The sequence below is a fragment of the Apteryx mantelli genome, chromosome 1, assembly GCF_036417845.1.
Source record: "Apteryx mantelli isolate bAptMan1 chromosome 1, bAptMan1.hap1, whole genome shotgun sequence".
Lineage (NCBI taxonomy): Eukaryota > Metazoa > Chordata > Aves > Apterygiformes > Apterygidae > Apteryx > Apteryx mantelli.
In genome coordinates, this window is record NC_089978.1 from 220,766,475 (window position 1) to 220,788,201 (window position 21,727).

General features: G+C 54.1%; 2 protein-coding genes across 2 annotated transcripts; both read left to right on the forward strand.

Moving 5' to 3' along the window:
• The first annotated feature begins 4,434 nt into the window (after positions 1-4,434).
• Positions 4,435-11,046, forward strand: UCN3 (urocortin 3). The gene is made up of 2 exons (XM_067289988.1): positions 4,435-6,524; positions 10,264-11,046. The coding sequence occupies exon 2, from the start codon at positions 10,273-10,275 to the stop codon at positions 10,741-10,743; it is 471 nt and encodes a 156-aa protein (XP_067146089.1). The 5' UTR covers positions 4,435-6,524; positions 10,264-10,272; the 3' UTR covers positions 10,744-11,046.
• An 8,339-nt stretch (positions 11,047-19,385) lies between these two features.
• Positions 19,386-21,727, forward strand: LOC106491706 (tubulin alpha-1D chain-like). The gene is made up of 3 exons (XM_067289989.1): positions 19,386-19,566; positions 19,768-19,916; positions 20,756-21,727. The coding sequence occupies exons 1-3, from the start codon at positions 19,386-19,388 to the stop codon at positions 21,725-21,727; spliced, it is 1,302 nt and encodes a 433-aa protein (XP_067146090.1).

A 21,727-nucleotide genomic window follows, 5' to 3' on the forward strand; every position in this document is an offset into this window, starting at 1 on the left:
TTTTAATCCCAAAGAGGAATATTACTGTTTGATGTCAACATTTGTTTCAAGCCTTGAAGCAGAGCATATTGCCAAAAAAAGGTGACACCAACGATGGGACTGATCCTTACAGCCAGCCATGTGCTTCGGTTGGCTGTAAATCCCCTGTGACCCTGCAGCAGCAACGAGAGACTTGGGGCCCAAGAAGGTTAAAAAATGACATCAGCAACGCAATAATTTGCATTGACTCCCCCCAGAACTAACAACCCCCATCGCCATGTCTCTGCTGAGGTCCCCCCACCCTGCCCAAGGCCACGGGGCTTTCCAAGCCCTTCGGCACCCACCATGCAAGGTGAGTGCGATGGTGACGGTCTCCCAGAGACACCATTTTTGGCCAGTCGCTCACCACAGAGCAGGACCAGACCCTCCGTTTGGGCACCTCCCATCAAAACCTCTTGTCCCTCCCAAAAATCAATGAGTTGCAGAGTTTGGGCATTTATTTTTCAACCTTTCTTGCCTAGAAGTCAATGCCCAGCCCCTACCCTTTTTCATAATACTCGGTTTTAGTGCAGGATGGGGCATCAGCCTCTAAAAAGGCCCACTGTTCCTCGGGAGAAGGCTTAATTCTCACAGAAGTGAAAATCGTCACCGAAACAGGATTCCCTGCGGGATCACGGAGCGGGGAAATGCACCAAGGAAGACCGATAGCGGCACTGCTGCTGTTCGCTGCTGGGTTACAGGACGATCAGAGCTGTGCAATCTCAGCGTCGCAGCGGGCAGTGTGCTGGGGACCACGACATGGGGCTCTGCCACCACCAAAGCGCAAGCTGAGCCTTAGGGGTTGTTAAAGAAGGGACTGAAAGCAAACCAGAAAATACCCTTTTGGCCCTGCAAGAAGCTATTGCGTCCATGTCTGGCCTGCTCTACGCAATTCTGGCATCAGAAATGGTAGATAGGAGGACTGTGTGTCATATTCCCTTTGCACCCCCATGCCAGACGAAACTTTTGGGCTGGTATTTGGGGCACGCTTTTTGCTTTCAAGGCTTCTGGTGTGATAGGACACAAGTGGATGTGTCTTATTTCTCCCAGTGGTGGAATGGCTGTGGTGATGAAACTTTAATAAGATCCTCTTCAGCTGCCCACATTTAGACTTAAACGATGATTCATGGAAGGAAATTGAGCTCTGTAACAGCGAGAGAGGCTGCGGAGAGGTTGGAAGGTGTCCTGCTCCTGGAGGGACAGACGCATACGGGAGACCAGTGAGGACACTCATGACAAAGCCTGCATTTTTCATAAGTTTGGTAATTTTCAGAGAAACTTTGGGGTGCTTGAACCATGTTCCTCTCGGCTGCCAGCGGGCTCCCACGGATGCCCCAGACTGTTCATAATGCCGCTCCTGCTCTCCTCTGGGTCATTACAGGTTATTTTTATGCCATGACATTTCCAGTTTTGCTGCAAAATCTTCTCTCTGATCCCATGCACAGCACAAGGCAGGGATCTGCAAGCCGCAGTACCTAACCGGTGACAGCTTAAGCGTTCTGGTTTGCTTTTAAAGCAGACTGATAGAGATGAACCAGATGGTTTGACTTCTTTCATCTTTCTTTCTTAGGCACTGTCTTCTCTTTCCTATTTTCGTCTAATAAAATCACCACGAAGACTCCATGTCTGGCAAGCGGATTTGCCTCCTGTCAGATGTTCCCCTGCACCAAGCCTTCCCAACAACAGCGCATTTTACGGGCAAGAGCCGTAGAAATACGTCCTATCGTTTGCTTACAGAGCAGGAGATGGAGATGGGATTCACCGCCTGGCTCCAGCAATGACTTGCTGGATGATGGTAAATGCATTCACCTCTGTGCTTCGGCCTCCCTGTCAGGAAGGCATCATTGTCTGCAAGCGCTGTGCAGTCTGTCCCATTTTTATGGATCATTCGGGCATCGGGATTGACTTTTGAGGGTGACTTTATGGTTATTTTGATTGCTTTTCACCTGGCATCTCTCTAGACCAAAGCAGCTCTCAGCCCTGGTTGGGTTTGCAGCCACAGGAATGATCAGTCTCCAGCCTGGTTGCCCAAGGAAAATGGTTTATTAAGTCCCTTTCTGCTGTGCAGTCTGCTCCTTGGCCCTGTTCCCCTGGACCTTTGGGATCTCCTACCCTGAAACTCAGCCAAACAGGGCCAGGTTCAACTGCAAGCGCCATGAAGATGGGCCCCTCGTTGGAGGTGGATAACCGTGCTTGCGACCCTCCCATGCAAGACTGCAACGGCAAGTTCTTCGTTACAGACACTGAGGAGCCCAGCTGGGAGACGACACCAAGAAACACCCCCTTACAGCCCATGGGGCCTCCTGGCCTGAGGGTCAGCCACTTCCCAACATCCCCAAGTCACCTCTTTGCAGCCACCAGCCAGGCAGGTCTTGGACTCTTTTGGGTCCTTCCTGACCGCCCTATTCCCAACCTTCTCCTCCACATGGAGCATGCACAACCCATGGGGACAGCCTAATGTAATTGCAATGCTTGCCTTGATTGCTGTTGACAGTCTGAAAACAGCCCAAAAAAACAGGCCACCATGACCTAAAACTGAGCGCAGGGAGGTGGGGTGAAAGCAGAGTGCTCGAAGCACTGGCTTTTCAGCACATGGGAAGCGCGGCAGAGGAATGCCAAGGGCCACATCTCCAGGGCTTGTGTCCCCAGGAGCGCTCCTGAAAGGAAATCCAAGTTCATTTTTCTCGTGGGGAAATTACACTGTGCTCAGCTCTTATATAGACTCTGCCAAGCAAAAAGTCAGTAGACTTCACTTAGTTTAATTCACTTCGGGAATGTAATGAAATAAATTAAAGACCCCTTCATCTCTGGCAGAAAGTGGCTTTAACACAGCTTAATTCATCTACTGTATCATCATGCCTTCCCTAGCCTGGATTCCCTCCCCCAGGTACCCAAATCACAGGTTCCCAGTGATTTTGGCGATAGCAGGGCTTCGATTTTTACCTGGAGATCCGAAACTCCTAGAGGTTATGGGGTCCCTGCATCAAACGGGAGCACCAGGTCTTGATTTCCCGAGCATGTTGGGGTACCACCAGGTCAGAGGGGTGACCACTCTACGTGCCATGCCATGAGCGACAACATTTCAGCGTCTTTTATTCCCCAGCTGCCACCTCAGTAGGTGACAACTCAATTGGAAATGCCACCAGCATTTCCAGCAGGCCTTTGAAAGAGCTCCTCTAGCCGAAGGGGACACGATGCCGGGCTGTGGGATGGTGGCATCCCAATTCCCAGCCACTCCAGGCTTGCAGCCCTGAGATCCACCGGCGCACACGTGCAAAGGTCGGCCTGAACTGCGAGGAGACACTGGGATGAACACACAGGTTTGCAGCTTGGCTTTTTGGGAGGTTCTTGGGCATCTCTTGGGCATCCCTGAAGCCAGCATAGAGCAGACACCCTCCTGGTGGCCCCATGGCCAGAGCAGGCTGAGTCCCAGCAGACCTGGACTCACCCTACCTACTTTTAGGCAATTTTAGGTGCCTGCCAAAGTGCGATTTGAGCTGTTGGGTCAGATGAATTGAGCCTGTCTCCCTCCCTTGGCTGAGTAAGGACCCATGGGTGGCTACACCCATCACTTCAGCCTGAGGTCTAAGGTGACAGATGTGTCTGCTAGTGTCCATACTGTAAATAATATGGCCTATTTGCTGGGCCCAGCTTGTGTCCTTAAGGCAGGACTTCACCCCACATCCCCAGGAAGCCTTGCTTTACCCAAACCACCTACTGGGATCAGTCCTTGGCCTACACTGACCCCAGGGACTGGGTGTAGCCTGGGGGTAGACTGGTTGGCATGGTCCACATTGTACCATGCTAAAGAGTATGGTCAACCCCCAGTACGTGGCTCTACTTAGCTTTTCTGGTACAGATGTGGCTTCAGAGGTGTGGGTCCTGGGAGGTGTTACTGAGCCCAGAGGTGTTCTGTGTGTGGCTCCAGGCAGGATTCCCATGAGGTCTGGAGGAGCTGGTGGGCAGAGGGGCACTCGCTTTCTGAGAGCCTGCACAACTTTCATTAGGGACCCATTGGCCAGGTCGGCCCCCAAAGCCCCCAGCCCACATATATTTACATGCTCAATCCCTTTCCTCCGTCTCCAGAGCTGTGAAATCAGGGGAGGTGAGTTCTCAAACTGCTCTGGAGTGCGCAGGGCTGTCAGTGGTCTGATCCCAGCAGGGCTGAAGGGTCTCCTGAGCTTTCCGGACCTCAACCAATGTCTATACACCTCAGGGAGCGAGAGGGTGCAAAACACATCTCTCTGGGAAAGAGGGTAGGGCAGAAAGCCCTCACCATCCACCCCAGGCATGAAGCCTTCTTCCACAGGGAATCCAGCCTGCCTGGTGGGACAACCAAAGGAAAGAGACATGGGTGGCGCTACCTCTTTTAATGAGGTATTTCCGCTATTAACTTCTGCCTTTTCTGCCCCTTGAACCTGGGTGCCTGGCATCACATGAGGAATTGCATATATTTTTAAAAGCTTCTGACACCTTCTGCCAAGCTTCAGGCCTTGCCCTGTTACGTCACCCAGCCCATCAGTGCTAATTAAGCTACCTGGTAACCATGCTGACTTAAGCCCCTCTCACCCCGTGGATGTCGAGGAAAGGCAAGACACATAACCTGATAGCGGGGGGGTGAACCAAAGGTTTCTGAGAATCAGCACTCAGGTATCTGCAACGAGTGCAAGGGGAAATCATCTTTAATGGAGCTCTAACACGGGGGGCAGGTTGGAAATAGCTCTCATCTATCAATGCTTCCTCACCGCAGGACACGAGATGAAGGGTTTCCTTAGCTCCAGGGACCATGTAGCCCTTAGAGAAAGCTCATCCCTCTGCAATAAGTAAGTCTGTAGGATTTTGCTGGAGGGGGAGATGAGAAAGGACTGCAGGCCATATGGTGATTCCCTGACCCTTGCTGGTAAAGAGTCCCACACCTGGGTAGCTCAAATGGAGTTTCTCACCAAGCTTTCTGCACTGGCGTCTGCAGTGGGTTCCCTTGCCCAGGAATAAGACCAAAGACTCCAGGGATTTGGATAACCAAACCACCTTCCACTTTCAGGTCAAGGAAGAGAAAAGGAAATTTCAGTTCAGGAGATGAAAGCTTTGAGGAAAAAGAAAAGATGAGTGAATTGCTGGAGGAGTGGATCCAGATGGGTCTTAGCCAACAGCTGAATGTGATGAAGGGAAAAATGCTCTACCCAGCACTGAAACCGATGGGGAGCTCTCATCGCTACCAGTCACTGCCCCTCAGACCACAGCTGGTACCTTCAGAAGATGGGTGGGAAGTTCAAAGGTGCTCCTCCAAGAAGATCCAGGATTGTGGCTCTTTTCTTCCAAAGGAGCAGCTGTGACCTTCACTGGCATATGGTCTGGGGTCAAGAACGTCTCCCCATCCTAACCTGGAGCCCAACTCACGGTCGCTACTGGCTGCTCTCACCTCTTCGTGACAGGGTTCAGAGGCATTTCCTCACCTTCAGTAGGACCTGCCCCTCCTCAGGGACAACAGCCCCACACCGGCCCCTCACCAGAGGAAGGTGGCGACGGCACTTCAAAGCAGATGCTCAGGTCCGCGGTGCCCAAAGGGTGTCCCTCCTCGGCACTGAGGTGCTGAGCACCCGCCGGTCTTCCTGAGCCAGGGAGCTGAAGGCACCAGCCAGGCTCGGCAAGGAGCTCTGCAGAGCGCTCAGGACCTGAGCAGGGTCTTGGAGCTTCCAGGAACCCCCAGCGGGGACTCTGCTACCACGTCCTGGAAAAGGGTCCCCGACCGTGACCCCTCGGTGGTTTTCCCCGCCTGCTCCTGAGGACAGAAACCCCCAGGCACGGTTAATGCAGCGTGGGGCAGACCTGTCCTCAGGGCGGACAGGGGGTCGCGGGCACTGCACCAGGACAAGGACCCACCAAGGTGCTGCACCGGCCCTGCACTTTGAAGGGAAACATATCGAGTGGGATAATTCTGTTAACCAACCCGGGACACTTCTGAAAACCCAAACAAGCATCTTAAGGGGCTGTAAAAACCTTTGCATTTAACATATTCTTGCACCAAGTCTCTGGCTTCTGGGGGGAAGCTGTAGGGAGACGTGTGCCTGCGTCTGTGTGATCCTGCAAAGTCCCAAAGTTTGTGACAGCCCCGTTTCTTGGTGAATCTCTCACCAGCCTGCTCAGCTTGTCGGGTTCAGAGGTCTCTTTTTCCCCCCCCTTTTTTTTTTTTCTGAATGAGGACAGACACCGCAGCCCCGTGACGTTGCCAACTCCTTCTGATTTCATTTTAATGAAATCATGTCCAAATGAAGGCTCCACGTCTGGAGTTACGACTCAAACCCCGTGATCGCTCATTTTTATATATACACGAGGGAGGGGAAAAGCGTTTCCATAGAGAGAAAAAATATCGCAGCCCTCTTAATAACAATAAAAGAAAAGCAAAGGTACAGAAGTTCAGGGGAACGTTCCTGATGCCTCTCTCCTCGGTGTGAGACAGCCGCTTGCAGCCGGAGCCCCTTCCCATCCCGACCACCGAAGACTCTCAGGTGAGTGCCTTGCCTGGATTGCATTTATTAAGCAGCAGCCGGCTTCATTTGCACAAAGTTTAAATATTTCAGTGCTTTCCCTGGGAGAACAGGTTCCACATTTCTATGCAAAAAAAAAAAAAAAAGGGCAGGATAGGGAAAAGCAGTTCAAGATCCTGTATTAAGAGACTCCCCCCCACCCCAAGAAATATCTTTTCACTTAATGTGACAATTTGGGGGTTCAGATCGGGCAGCTGAGGCTGGGCAGCGCGAGAAGGGTTTGAAAATGCTCTTGGGGAAACTAAACGTGGGGATAAAAATCACTGCTGTGCTTTAAGGGAGAGGGGGGAAATCAAGGCACAGCCCCTTCGCCGCCGGGTCGGCTTCGATTGCGGATGCCTGGGAATAACCCCCGGCAGTTTGCACCCTTAGGAGAGATTCATTAGAAAAGCGGAGGTGGCTTTGGTCAGAAAGAGCTTAAAAAGTCTACAGGTCTCATCTGCAACACTGTTTTATTCTGGACTTACTTTTCGATGGGGAAAAAAATTTAGCTTAATCTGGTGCTTTTGCTGTGAAGGAGCCCGTGAGAGCCAGCAAATAGCTTTGTCCCCAGTTTGCCGGAGCTGCCTTGCCGGAGTGATTTACTTTTCTCTTTTAAGGCTGAGAGGCGGATTTTTTTTTTCAGCCGCTACAAATTGTCTTGCCACGGCGGTCGGTCGGCAGCATTTCAATGTAATGCCTGTAAATTGCCGGCGGGCATCCCGGCAATTCCCACCCGCGGCAGCCGCGCTGCGAACAGCGCCCGCGGGTCACCCTCCGGCAACGGGAGGAGATTTAACTCCGCTCTCTTCTTCTCCTGCTTTGGGAGAGGACTGGGGTGACCGAATTCCACCTTTTCTTTTCTTTTTTTTTTTTTTTGGAAGTGGTCTGAGATACCTGGTGCCCTGTGACACGTCGGTGCACAAAACCCCCAGGCAAAAAAATTAAGCTTTTTGCTGTACGCTCGGGACAGCCAGTGCGTAGCCCACACCGCGGGCGCTGCATTTCCTTGCCGTTTTGCCTTGATTTTTTTTATTTTTTTTTCCTTTTTGCCAAGGTATCCATCACACAGCCGAGGACCAGGAAACAAAACGCTGGGTCGGGATGCATTTCGGCTGCGTTTCCCCCACACACACACTCTGCGCTGCCGCTCTCCTCGCTCAGCCGAGGTTGCCCAAAGAGTTTTGCTGGGCGGCAAAAGCTCAGCGCGCCGGATCGGGCCGTGGGGCAGCCGGCCCATTTCGGACAGCGGCGTAGCGCCTGTCGGGGGGAGGCGAGGCAGGCGGGGGGAGACGCTGCTCAGCGCCGCTCTCGGGCTCGGCAGCTCCGGCACCGCCGGCTCAAATCAGTTCACCTCGCTCCCCGCAGCCGCGCCGGGTCTGCAAGCGCTTTCGGAGCGATCGCCGCTCTGCGGCCGGCAGCTCGGGCTCGCGGGGCGCGAATCGCCCACGGGGTGGTCCATGCCGAGCCAGCGGCTCCAGCGGAGACCCTCCGGAGCAAGACGGAGCGTGCAGGCTGGGGCCGAGCCCATCTTCAGCCGCAGGCTGCCGACTCCGGATTTATTTAAAATCTAGCCCCGGTCGGGCTCTCCCTGCCCGGCTGGCTCCCGCTCCTGGGTTTTTACTGGCCCAATCGATTAATTCAGAGGCCGGTGGGAAAGCAGGGGCTGCAGGCAAGGGGAAGGAAGGATGGTGATTTCTAAACTCGGGCTCGCAGGGGCTGAAACGAGTTGTCTGATTCGGAGCCGAAGGAGCCGTGGGCACCAAACCAGCCTTGCAGGAGGTTTGAGCACCTGGGAAGGTTGTCCTTCCCCGGGGCCGCAGCAGCAGCCTCGCTGGCGCTGCCTGCGTCACGGCACGGCTCTCTCGCATCCTTCCTCGGGTGTCCGGACGGAGGGCAGAGTTAAGGTGACGGTTGTTATCCGGGGGTAGATCTGTGCTTTGGCGCAAAGAGGAGCGAGGCAAAGAAGTGGGCACTGAGTGGTGCCCTCAACCCCCGCCTGGCCAGCCTGCCCTGGTGTCCCACTCCAAGGGACAGCAAAGGGCAGAGTTAAGGTGATAGCGGTGACGGTGACCACGGCCCAGTGGCAGAACAGCTAGGTGGAGGGTGACAGCTCCTAGGGGAAAGGGCTTCAGTTTGATTTCAGACCAGTCTGAGGACACCCCGTTCAGCAGCCCCTCGTGCAGGTCGGCACGGCCTCGTCCCCGGCTGCGAACCCGCTCGCCGGGTGCAGAGGCTGCAAAGGGACACGCAGGGACGACCCCGGGCGACGCAGCCAGCCAGGGAGGCACCCAGGAGGCATCTGCAAGAGCTTCCTCGGGGCTCATCCCTGCCTCCTCGGCCCCTCCGAAGGCTGTGGCACGGTGGGGCTCAGCTCCACGCTCCCGTCACCCCAGACAGGGTCCCTGCACCCCTGGGCACTGTCCCCCGGCCCCGGCTTGCCGTGCGATGTGCTTGCCACAAGATGGGGCCCGAAGATCGCAAATGCGAGCCCAGGTCCAGGCACTCGGAGGACTGGGTCCCATCGGGCTGGCCCCAGGGAGGATGGTCCAAGGGCAAAGACCCCCTGGGAAATTCGGGTTTAGTCAGCCCCTTTGAGCAGACGGACGGGTAGACGGAGCGATGGGTGCATGAGATAGATAATCCTGATAACTTTAGTCGGTTCTTCCCAAAGAGACAGGAATCAGAGTTGGGGAGGTCTGGCAGAGCAGGGAGGTTGCCCAAGGTTTGCAGCAGCCCCCAGACTCGAGAAGAACCCGAATTTCAAGGTGGGGGGGCGGAGGGGGCAACGCCACTGTGCCATCGTTTTGGAGGTGCCCCAAGGCTTCCAAGCAGGACTGCCCACCAGAGCACGTCACTGGGGACGTCGTGCGATCAGATGGGCCAGCCTGTCCTGTGCCCAGGACGGAGGGTGCTCCTGGACCCTCTCCAGAGCCCCCTGGCCCAAATGGGGCAGGGATGGCGCAGGAGGTAAATGCGTCCCCTGTCTCACGCTACCGGGAGCACCGGGCAGTGCCCAACCCACAGGCTCTGGCTTGCCTGCAGGACAGGAAGGTGAGGAGGGCGCAGAGAGGGGACCAGGGGCCCGGTCACGCTCAAGGGGTGGCAGATTGCCCTGCCAGCTCTGGGGCTGGCTCTACCCCATGTCGCAGGTATGCCACGTGCCCTTTTTGGACCAGGTTGGGAGAGCGGGTGATTGCAGGTGCCTAGAGCACAGAAGCATCTCCAGTGGCCTCAGGCTGACAGGAGAGGAGCTAGAAGGAAACCCCACATTTGCAGCCAGATTTGGGCCAGTGACACCTGTGGTTACCCCACAGCGTTGTTAGCAAGGCAGGCAGGACAAGGGTCAGTGAGAGGAGGGCAAGGAGGCTGTCCCAGCCGGGGAGGTGCCCACATTAGGAGCCAGCTCTCCTACAGCAGGTAGCTGCGTTTTAGCAAAAGGGCCAAATCCTCTCCTCCGTGGAGGTGCCCCAGCATCCCGTCTCCCCATGAACACCCCAAAATCGGGGGTTGTGGGTTGCACCTTGAGCCCTAGCACAAGGAGGAGGCCCTGGGGCACCTGAGTCCCACCAGTCCCATCACCTTCAGGCCTGGGAGGAGCACGCAGAAGACCAGGGTCCTCCCAGGAAGGGGGGGGGGGGGGGGCGATGCCACTTCACACCGACCCCTCAGGGCTCTCATGGCCACCTCTGCCCTCCCCTCCCTGTCTCCCACTGTGCAGGCCGCCGCCATGCCGCACGCCAAGGTGCTGCTTCTCCTCGCCCTCCTCTGCGCCGCCGAGACCAGCCGGGCCCTCAAGCTCTACAACGCCGCCTCCATCTTCAGCTGCCTCAACGCGGCCCTCACCGAGGCCCAGAAGAGCCACCCAGATGAGAACGGCCTTCTCGACAAGCGTGGCTTGGACTACCCGCCACCGGAGGAGGCATCCGAGGAGGAGGAGGAGGAAGAGGCAGTGGAGGAAGAGAAGGAGAAAAGGACGTTCCCAGGGGAAGGCCATTACAAATACGTCTCCCAAGCACAGGTGAAGGGGAAGACATACCAAAACCGGGCCAAGAGCGACCGCCGCACCAAGGTCACCCTCTCTCTCGACGTCCCCACCAACATCATGAACATCCTCTTCAACATCGCCAAAGCCAAGAACTTGAGGGCGAAGGCCGCGGCCAACGCACACCTCATGGCCCAGATCGGGCGGCGAAAGTGACCCCGGGGGGGACTTGGAGCAGGGCCGGCCATGCAGGGACAGCGGGGACAGCGGGGCCACCGGCCAGCCCCACTCCCACTGGCTGGAGGGGACTGACGCCTGTGTACAATATCGGTGTTGTATATTTTTGACCCATAGAGCTACCTAACTTTCAGATGTCTCATCTTCCTCCTTCTCTCCTTCCCTCTCTGCCCCCAATCCTCCTTCATGCCCTGGACATTTCCACACATGGGGAAGAGGCTGGTTTCTGGAACAGGGCAAGGGGATGTGTCACCTCGGGAAGGTCCCTATTAAAGCTACGATCTCTTGAGTTTCCAATGCTTTGTTCTCCCATCGCCTCCATCGGGTGCTCGCTTGGCTCCACCTGGGCCCTGTGGTCTGTCCAAAGCCTCCCTCAGCCCAGCCACATGATCCTGTTCCTGCCACCGCCCAGCCTGTGCTCTGTCCCAGGTCCCTGCGCACAACCTCATGTGTTGGGAAGGGAAAAGCAATACTGGTCAGGGGGACTGGAGAGAGATTTCCCAATTCCTCCCAGGGGAAGGACGCAGGAGACCCTTTAGATTTAAAGTCATCTTGCAACCACTCCTTTCCCCCCACACCCTCAGCAGTCACAGCCAGGACACCTTCACCCACGGCCCAGACAGGGGCCCCATCCACATGGCCCATCACGAGCATCTCCGGTCACAGGGTGGTCCTGGCTGTGCTTCCCCAGGGTGCTGACAACCGTGGCCCAAGGTGAGTGTGGAGCTCCAAGCATCGCAGGTGCCTCCCAGCCATTCCAGAGCCACCCCTGGGGCCTGTCTGCACTCCCCAGTCCTCCCCTGCCCACCTCCCTGCCTTTCACCCTTTCCCAGCAGACATCCGTGCGAACTGAGGGACTTCAGTTCCCCATGCACACTCCTCGCCAAGCCGTCCCCGCACACCCCAGTCCCCTCTGTCCATGTCCCAGCTCTCCGAGCTCCCAAACCTGCCCCTTCACCTTGGGCTATTTGTTCCCTCCTCTATACCCCCACTCCCCTTCACCTCCCGGTCCAGCTCCAAGATGTTCTTGGCCTCAAGCCCTGCATAGTAGTAGTGGTGGGAGATGGAGAGAAACTTGACTCTTCTTCCACAGGAGACATTTGCCAAGAGCAAGAAGGTAGCTCCTGGCAGCCCCATACAGGTAGGACTGTATAGGGTAACGGTCTCTGGTTGAAGAGTCAGCTGAGGGACCCACCAGTCAGCTGCAGGGAAGTAGCTAGAGGCATCTCCTCTCTGCTCCGTGCCTTTCTGAAGAGGGACACCAGATGAGGCAACACGGCTGAATTCAGCCCTTAGCCCTGCTCAGGTGGCCAAGGCTTCTGGGTGACCTGCAGCCCAGGGACACAACTGGGGGGACCTGAATTCAGCACCATCCACAGGCTCGACTTAAACCTGGAAAGTAAATATAAAATAATACAACAGGCCCTCCAGCGTCTTCCCCTAGTGTGACACTTCTCCAGCAGGCAACACGCCTGCGGGGTCTCTCTGCTCATTGAGCCCATCCTGCCTCTGCACCAGGGCCAAGGAGCGATCAGCAAGGTCTTTCCAGAGCAGCTGGAAATAGCAGCCTGTGGGGGGATCTCTTTGGTTAGGTCCCCCCAGGGGACCTCCAGCCAGGACTCATTACATGATTAGAGGTCTCTGCAGAGAGGTCCCTCTGGGAAGGGGCAGCACAGGAGGAAGAGACCTTCCCTGAGTGAGGAGAAGCCACTCTCTGCGCGTCCACCCACCTTCCCAGGAAGGGCTGCTCTTGGAGCCAACTGGTCACATCAACCCAACCCAAACAAAGCACCCAGTCTGGCCTGGAAGTGGTTTAGGGCACAGGGGAGCCAGCCTGGGGAAGCCCTGTGGATGGCAAGCAGAGAGAGGCACATGTGCCGGCTCACATCCAGCCAGGCAGAGCAGGGAAGAGCAAGGTCAGATTTGGCCGGACACCCAGCCAGATACACATTTGTCCCTATGCAGGTTTGACATCCCGCAAGAGTGTCCCGAGGTTGTGAGGGCTCAGCCTCTCCAATGCGTACAGCTGCTCCCTGCCACCCAGAGGAGCCTTGGCACAGCAAGGAGCAACAGAGGAGAGAGGCAGCAGGGAGAAATCATTGCTTTGGGCAGAAAGTTGCAGTCTTTTTTCCCTGTTTTGCAAGCTGGGAACAGGCCTTTCCCCAGCAGCCAGGAGGATTTGCACCAGTCCTGGTTGTGGCCCAAAGGACTTATGATGCTCCAGGAAGGAAGGGACTCACTGAGTGTCACTTGTTCAGACAAGGGGAACATCTCAGCCCCATGCTATTGCCTAGAAATCAAAACATCGCATTCCCGGGGCTCACAGCCGGGTCTTGCTTTCGCATCAGGTAGCTCGGCCACCTGGAGCATCCCTCCAGTAAGTCCTGGGGTAGTTTCACACCTCCTCACAGAGTGGGCGGTGAGGAACCAAGGGAGCATTTGGCCCTGCCCTGTCTGTATCCAGATCTGCAGGCAGCTCACAGTTTTAGTCACTGTCTTGGAGCCAAGAATAAGCAAATTTGGCTACTGCAAAGCTGCTCGTCTGGCTCTGCTCCCAGGAACGCATCCACCCTGGCTCCCAGCATGGGCCACCTGGCCCCGCACAGTGCTCAGCTCTCTGGCCATATTGCTATCCCAGTCTGCAGCAGCTGCTTGGAGGAAGGATCTTGTGTTGGGAGTGGACAAGCCCAAGGGTGTTTGCTGGCTCCAGGCTCTTCCCTGAACCTGCACAGCTGAGCAGGAGACAGCAGATATCAACTGAAACTGAGCGATGGGGAAAGCAGAGATCCTTCCTGTCCCATCTGCATCCCCACAGAGGAGTCTCACCCACATCCCACACTGGCTTTGATAAACCTTTCCAATATTAATCCATCTTCTCAGCCTCTGCCAAGCATGATCACAAGCTGCTTGGAGGGGCTGAGACACAGACAAAGGTCACAGGAGCCAGATTTCCTGAGGAAGCTGGATTGAAACATGAGCACTGAAATATCTATCAGCCACCACCTGGGTTTGGGAGCACTGGGAGCCAAGTCTCTCGGAAAGGAAGAGGCAGACAGCGATGCTGTTTGGAGGTTGTATGTGCAGTTTCATAAAAATCAGTTGAGGATTCAGTCATTCCAGTCATTTCATGCAGGATCCAGGGACGAAACCCAATTCCCTGATACTGCATTCAAGAGGAACATTTCACCAGGCAGTCAGGAGTAGGTGCACAGGACTCAGTCAGGCCAGCTCTGCTCTTCATCATATTCTTCTTCTTCCTCTGCTGGGTCCCTTCCAGCTTCTTCACAATCCTTCCCCAGGGCAGCCAGGGCTTCCCTGGCCTCCAGGAACCCCATTCTCCGTCTTCTCCTCCACATACCAATGCACAAAGGCCTCCTTCACATACGTCAGGGCAAACTGGAGATGCTACAGTGATTTAGGCATCTCACCAAAGGCAGCAGGTCCAAGGTCTCTGAACACCTTTCTGGGATCGAGGAGGCCCCACGCCCATCTCGCTGAGGAAGGTCCCAAAGGACAGGATGCAGGCAGTGTAGCTCAATGGGCATTGACCATCTGGCCAGAAATACACCCTGCCATGTGACAAGAAGCCCACATTTGCATCAGTGACATCTTGGCTACAAGCATCTACCAGACTTCCAGTTCAATCACCAACTAAAGCCCTGGCCATGAGCAGAGTCAGCCTGTCTCTTGGGAAAGACAGCACGGGAGACACTGTCGCCTTGCAGAGAGCTACGTCAGGAATGAGTATTAGACTGAGCCCTTATCAGGGGGATGAGATGCACTTCAGGCTGCAAATACCCCTACAGGTAGCCATTCCCGGTGGCAAGATGGCAGGGTTGGCCGAGCAGTCTGTCCAGGAGGAGCAGTGGGTGTCTGGAAAAACAGCAGTCAGGCCAGTAAATCCACCTTCCTGGGGAAGAGCAGCCACCCAGTCTGGGAGGCAAGAGACAACACGAGTGGGTCAGCCCGCTTGGTCAGGCAGGAAGGTCACGTTGCTGGTGTCACCACTCCTGGGATGTCCTGTCCCACTCCTCAGATGTTCTATCCCATTCATGGGATGTCCTGTTCTGCTCCTGGGATGTCTTGTCCTGCTCCTGGGACATCCTGTCCTGCTCCTGGGATGTCCTGCCCCAACGCTAGCATCACCACTCATGGGATGTCCTATCCCACTGCTGGTGTGTCCTGTCCCACTCCTCAGATGCCCTATCCTGCTTCTAGGATGTCCTGTCCTGCTCTTCAGATGTGCTGTTCCGTTCCTGGGATGTTCTGTCCTGCTCCTGGGATGTCCTACCCCACTCCTGGATCTCCTGTCTTGCTCTGAGCAGGGCCAGGAGGGGCTGTATAACTGTGTATTCCTGTAATCCGGTATTGCCATTGCTAGTACCAGCCCATAAGCTTTGTGATGAGTTTGCAAGGCCTCAGGGCTGAGACATGTTAGGCTTGCTCTGTCTGAACTTTTCTTGGCCAGCCTGTAACTTTGTTTTACTTGGTTTAGCTGTGACAGCAGCTTCTCTAGTCGAGCAGGTGTCCGTGGCTAATTTGTTCTACTTTTGCTTATCTTTGTGTGGTACAGCCACAGTTTTATGTCAATAGCAGTAATAAGCAGTTATTCTAGGTAGAATGAGATATTTATGACTCTAACACAATGATGTAATATAGAGAAATACTGGCCTGGTATGACAGGGAAGTGGAGGAACAGGCTGTGGCGTAGAGGAATACAGGCATAGGATGACAGAGATGGTGTACACATTTGGCCCTGGAGACCTCATGGCTATGGATCACTCATCCAAGGTCATCTAAAGAAACGCAGACCTGGAGCTGAACAAAACTGGCTTTAGAGGTAATGAAGAAATAGTATCTGATATGCTTTAAGGACACTGTATATAGTAAATTCAGACGTAAGCTGGAGCTGCAGGCTAATGAAGAAAGAGAAAGGTGTAAAGCATGTTACTAAATGTATAAAAATGATCCCGATTCTAGAGGAGGAAGAAGAAACCAGCAACATCAACATGATATTTCCCCCCAGCGAAGGACTCTGGAGTCTGACAACTTACAGGGTTATCTCCTCCAGCAGTCCAAAGGTGACGACTGTAACAGCCAGGGGAGGAAGGGTGAGATAACTCCAAAAGAAGAGAGAGAAACTAAGAAGTGTGTGCGTTGCAATTTTAATTGCACTATTACTATTATTGCAATTTTTTTCTGTATATAAGTGCTCTAACTGTATTAGTATTTCTTCTTTTTCTGTCAAAGTTAGATCTAGACTAATGATGATTCTTGAATTAGACTGCTAAGATTTCCATTACACTAACAATAAATTCTTCACTTGACTTACATAAAAGTCCTCATCGGGCACTGTCGACTTCCCAGTCTATCCTCTGCCAAACATGGGCTTCCTGCAAGTCTCCTCCAAACCCGACCAAGGGGAGGATAACCCCAGGGCACCTCTTACAAATGGGGTGGATGACCCAATATCCTCCCATGGGTTATTCAGGGGTCTGCTGGCCGCTGGATGGGGTGCTTCACTCTGCTCCATGTCCCTCTCACGAACGTTTGCTTTTAATTTTTTGACTTCTGCCTTTCCAGTGCTTTTCCATAGGTTCTTCCCCTGGAGATTCCCATTTTCTGCTCTCCCCCTTGGAAAGCCCCAACTCTCTTGCTGCTGAGTCCAAGAAGGCTGGTGGGACGGAGGGTAACCAAACCATGCCCAGGGGACCCAACCGTGAGGTTCAATAGCCCCCATGGAGCCAGTCCTCACGACTTGGGGCTAATCCAGTTTTAAACACTTGTGTTTCTGGCCTTTGGGACATCCTGCGTCATTGAGTTTCTTGCTTTCGTACATGCTGCATGGAAAATAAAACCACTGTCCGTTTGCAACATGACGATCTCATTGGGTGCCTCTCAGTCCTGGCATCCTGCGATGTATCATAACCCCTCTCCCCAGCCCTTCTGGTTTCTTCAGAGCATCCATCGTCTCCACATCCCATAACAGCTTCAGAGTCTCTGATGAATTTTTACCATATAACAGCCATTATCCCTATTTTAGAGAAGCAAAGGCACAGGAGTCCCTGCGATCCCCTCCCATGGCAGGACTCAGCCTCACAGGGATGAGCTGCGGTCCTGGCACAATCGATGGCCAGGGGCTGGTGAGGAGAGCTGCACGCCATGCCACCCTGGTCCACCCAGGCAGGGACAAGCCCTGGCACCCCTGGCACCAGATCTGGCCCTGGAAGGTTTGAAAAACCATGAAAACTGTGAAAACTCAGGCACAGACAGGTGGAGCCAGATTGCTTTCGCAGCTCTGGTCTCAGAGGAGCCCTGTGCCACCTGTGCCAGTGTGGTCCTAGGGCTTGCAGAGCCCTGCTTTCCTGCGGCACCAATGCTGGAGAAGCTGTCCCAGCCCTGCAACCTTACCCCGAGGCAGTAGCTGTATCCTGCAACTCCTGGGCAATGCCAGGCAATTTGAGAAACATGCTGTTTTCATTCAGGGAAGGGGATGAAGGTGGGAAGGCACATCTCCAGCCCTGAGGATTGCAAAAAAGGCTTAAAAAATAGCCTCATCTTAAAGAAAAACCCTCAAAATAACCCAGATACTCCATCAAAAAACATTTGAAACTATTTTCCTGATTTCATAGAATGTGATGTTAGACACACTTGGGTTAGCAATGCTGCATTAGTGTTTAAAAGCCAAAGAAACCCCAAACCCTACAGATCTCCAGGAGCAATTCCTTCAAAGCGAGTTGACTGCCCCATATTGCTACCTCTTTAGGAACAGAAACGTTAGAGAACTTGGTTAGCAGGTGTGCGTATGAGGAAAGGGCAGGAGCCAGGAGGAAGCCACACTGCCCCTTTAATGGTGAGCCCAGCTCTACTGCTATAAAATGCCCTGAGAAGAAGGTGGGGTGAGATTTCAGTGAGGAGCTCAGGTGGTTTGCAGTCATGGTGAGTAGCTGTGGGGCTTGAGGAAGGGTTTGCTCTCTGGGTAGCCATAGCTGCTGTGGCTGGTCCTTCCCAGATCAGCAGGAGGGTGACACTGGAGGTAACTTTTCTCTTTATTTGTGCCTGTTGGGGGAAGGTGAGAAAGAAGCAATGAGTTGAGAAGCATGTGAGGCCTGGAGAAAGAGCTCCTGAGGTGGAGAGCTGGTGCTTGTGGAGGTCTCCAGAGCTGGGGGCTTGGGTTGGGTTTGCAAGCCTGGTGTCTACCACCTTCTCCTGGCCTGGGGAGGAATGACCTGCTGGGATCTGCTAAGGCTGAAGAGCTTTCAGACCTGCCTGTGCCTCTTGCAAAGCTCCTTTGAAGGTCTTGCTGGCCATGTCTGATATGAGACTGGGCTGGGACTCCCCTCCTGTGCTACTGTGGGGTTGGGCAGACCTGGAGCCTGACCTTGCAGAGACTGGCTCAGCACCCCTGTGCTGGCCCTGGTGTTGGTGGGTTTGTTAAGGCTGTCCTAGGGCTGCTTCCTAAGTAGGAAGATAAATGTTCTGTGGTAAGTGTAGAGCTGATGTGTTAAATAACCACCCTCAGGACAGGACCCTCTGCTTCAGTGGAGGATGTTGCCTTGTGTTTCTGTGCTTGGCGGGGGCCTTGTTGTGCTAGGCTTATTGTAAGAACATAACTTGAGTGGCTGTGCTGGGTATCTAACCTGGTGTCCTGCCCAGGCCACCCCTAAAAGCAGGGGGCTAGGCAGACTAAGCTTTGGGTGAGCGTATCTGAGACTCTTCTAGCTTAAATCCCTTGTAGATGAGAGGTTCCTGATTTGAATGTGGCTTTTCCCTCTAGTAACCCTCAGTGGATATCTCTAGTTCACTCTCTCTTTAAGCCCAAAAGTCTAATTTCAACAGCTGCCTGCATCAGGAAGTTAACAGCTTAGCTATGCCTTGTGCAAAGGGGTCTCCTCCTTTGGTTCAAACCTGGTAGCTTCATGGGACAACTGCTGGCTCTCATATGGAGAAGGTGAATGATCAGTCTGTTTCCATCCTTGCTTGTACCCCCTCTAGCTATCTCCAGCTGGCTGTTCCTGCACAGCTGCTCTTAATCTAAGCAGAGATGAGGAAGTAAAGCTGGTCTAAAGCTGGCTGGTCTGAATCAGTCCCTCCCTCCCCAGCTGAGAGCACCAGAAGTACCTGGGAAGGCTTTGTGTGCCCTGCCTCCTGCCCCAAGGCAGGATTGGCAGAGCAAGGAGAAAGCATGAGCAGTCTGACTTGATAGTTATCACATGCTGTAGGCTCAGTGGCTGGTCTTGACAGCCTGCCTTGCTGGCTGTCCTGGGAGCAGGTCTGCTGTGCAGTGTAATGATAGTGCTGGGATGCAGAAGGACCTACTGCAGTGTCTTGATCTCTGTATCTGCCTTGACATGAGATTGCAACTTCTGTCTGAGGAGCTAATGCTTCTCTCTTAGTTCAAGAGATCTTGGGTGCCTGCTTTGGAGGAAATGTCCTCATTGCCACCAAGCTGTGCTAATGCTCCTCTTGTCCTGTGCCATGGGAGCTCCAGTCCTGTTTGCCATGTGCTCCATAAGGAGACCCTGAGGTGCTACCCTGTGTGTGTTCATAACCTCCTTCTGTCTCCCATCCCCATGCAGAGGGAGTGTATTTCTGTCCACATTGGCCAAGCTGGTGTCCAGATGGGCAATTCCTGTTGGGAGTTGTATTGTTTGGAGCATGGGATCCAGCCAGATGGAATCATCTCTTCCAAGGCATCCTCAGGGCAAGCAGACTCTTCCTTTGGGACCTTCTTCAGCGAGACTGGATCAGGGAAGCATGTGCCCAGAGCAATATTTGTTGACCTGGAGCCCACTGTCATTGGTAAGGCATGAAAGGTCTGCAAACCTCTTGTTAGACCTGCCTAACCTTCTTTCTGACCTGATGTGTCAGTGCTGGCCATCAAAACTCTTGGTGAGGTCACTAGCTTTCATGTGAAAGGGCATCTAATTAAATTAGTGCAAGCATCTTGGTAGATGGCTGTTCTTACGCCAGTGACACTCATGAGCTTACAACCTTTTCCAGATGAGATCAGGACTGGGACCTACCGCACACTCTTCCACCCGGAACAGCTCATCAGTGGCAAAGAAGATGCTGCCAACAATTATGCCCGGGGCCACTACACCATTGGGAAAGAGATCATTGACCCTGTTGTTGACAGGGCTCGTAAAATGGTAACAACCCCGTTGAGAGGCTTTGCTCCTAATGCTCTCTGGCTGTGTCTGCCATGGCCATCAAGTGAGGCAGCAGAAGGGTGGTAGCATGGAGGTCTGTCAGTTTGACCATGACTCACCTGGGACAACAGGATGGGATGCATGTGGTGGGAAGGGAGTGTCTTAGTGTTTGGGACTTGAGGGGAAACCAAGGTGCTGATAATGCACGTAGCTTAAGAGCTAAAACAAGCAGCAGGCTTTTGCAAAAAGTCTCCTGTGCCTTAACTGTCCAGCAGAGTGAGTTTCTCCTCTTGGATGCAGTGTCTGCTATGTTAACCTTCTGTTGGCCCTTCAGTCTTTCAACTCAAAATGCAGCAGTTGTGGTACCCTGCAGTTTGGACATCACAAACTGATGTCACATCCCAGTTCCTGGCTGATGTCTCCACTTGGGTCTTGCATCCCCATGCATTTGGCCTTGAAGCAGAAACTCCCCCCCCCCATAGGCTTTTGGAGGTGTTATGACAGCATTAAGATATTCTTGATTTAGATACACTCTTAGTGGCCTTCCAGCTTTTCCTGATCCTCTTCCTGGCTGCTAGTATAATGAGCTATCTGGCCCAAAATGTCACCCAGGCCTCTACCGCCACTAAAACAAAGGTAACTAAAAAGCAGCTGGATTTTTCTCCACTTCTAACAGATGCCCCCAGGTGAGAAGTGGAGGGTGCATATAAGTAGTATAGCAGTATGGTCTTAAATTTGATGGTTGAATCCAGCACTTAGCTGAATTTGAGTTAAAAATCCAATGAGACTGGAGTAACTTCACTAACTCAGTCCTCCTGGGTCTTTCCTTGGTGCTGCAGGCTGACCAGTGCAGTGGTCTCCAAGGGTTCCTGGTCTTCCACAGCTTTGGGGGAGGCACAGGCTCTGGGTTCACCTCCCTGCTCATGGAGCGGCTCTCTGTGGAGTACAGCAAGAAGTCCAAGCTGGAGTTCTCCGTGTACCCAGCCCCACAGGTCTCCACGGCAGTGGTGGAGCCCTACAACTCTATCCTCACCACCCACACCACCCTGGAGCACTCAGACTGCTCCTTCATGGTGGACAACGAGGCCATCTATGACATCTGTAACCGCAACCTGGACATTGAGCGTCCCACCTACACCAACCTCAACAGGCTGATTGGGCAGATTGTGTCTTCCATCACTGCCTCACTGAGATTTGATGGTGCTTTGAATGTTGACCTGACTGAGTTTCAGACCAACCTGGTGCCCTACCCACGGATACACTTCCCGCTCACAACCTATGCTCCCATCATCTCAGTGGAGAAAGCCTACCACGAGCAGCTGTCAGTGCCGGAGATCACCAATGCTTGCTTTGAGTTCTCCAACCAGATGGTGAAATGTGACCCGCGCCGCGGCAAGTACATGGCCTGCTGCCTGCTGTACCGGGGCGACGTGGTGCCCAAGGATGTGAATGCGGCCATCGCAGCCATTAAAACGCGCCGGTCGATCCAGTTTGTGGACTGGTGCCCCACGGGCTTCAAGGTGGGCATCAACTACCAGCCGCCCACGGTGGTGCCAGGGGGAGACCTGGCCAAGGTGCAGCGGGCTGTCTGCATGCTGAGCAACACGACGGCCATAGCGGAGGCCTGGGCCCGCCTGGACCACAAGTTTGACCTGATGTACGCCAAGCGAGCCTTTGTGCACTGGTACGTGGGGGAGGGCATGGAGGAGGGGGAGTTTTCGGAGGCCAGGGAGGACCTGGCAGCCCTAGAGAAGGATTATGAGGAGGTTGGAAGGGACTCTGCAGATGGAGAAGAGTTTGAGGAGGAATAA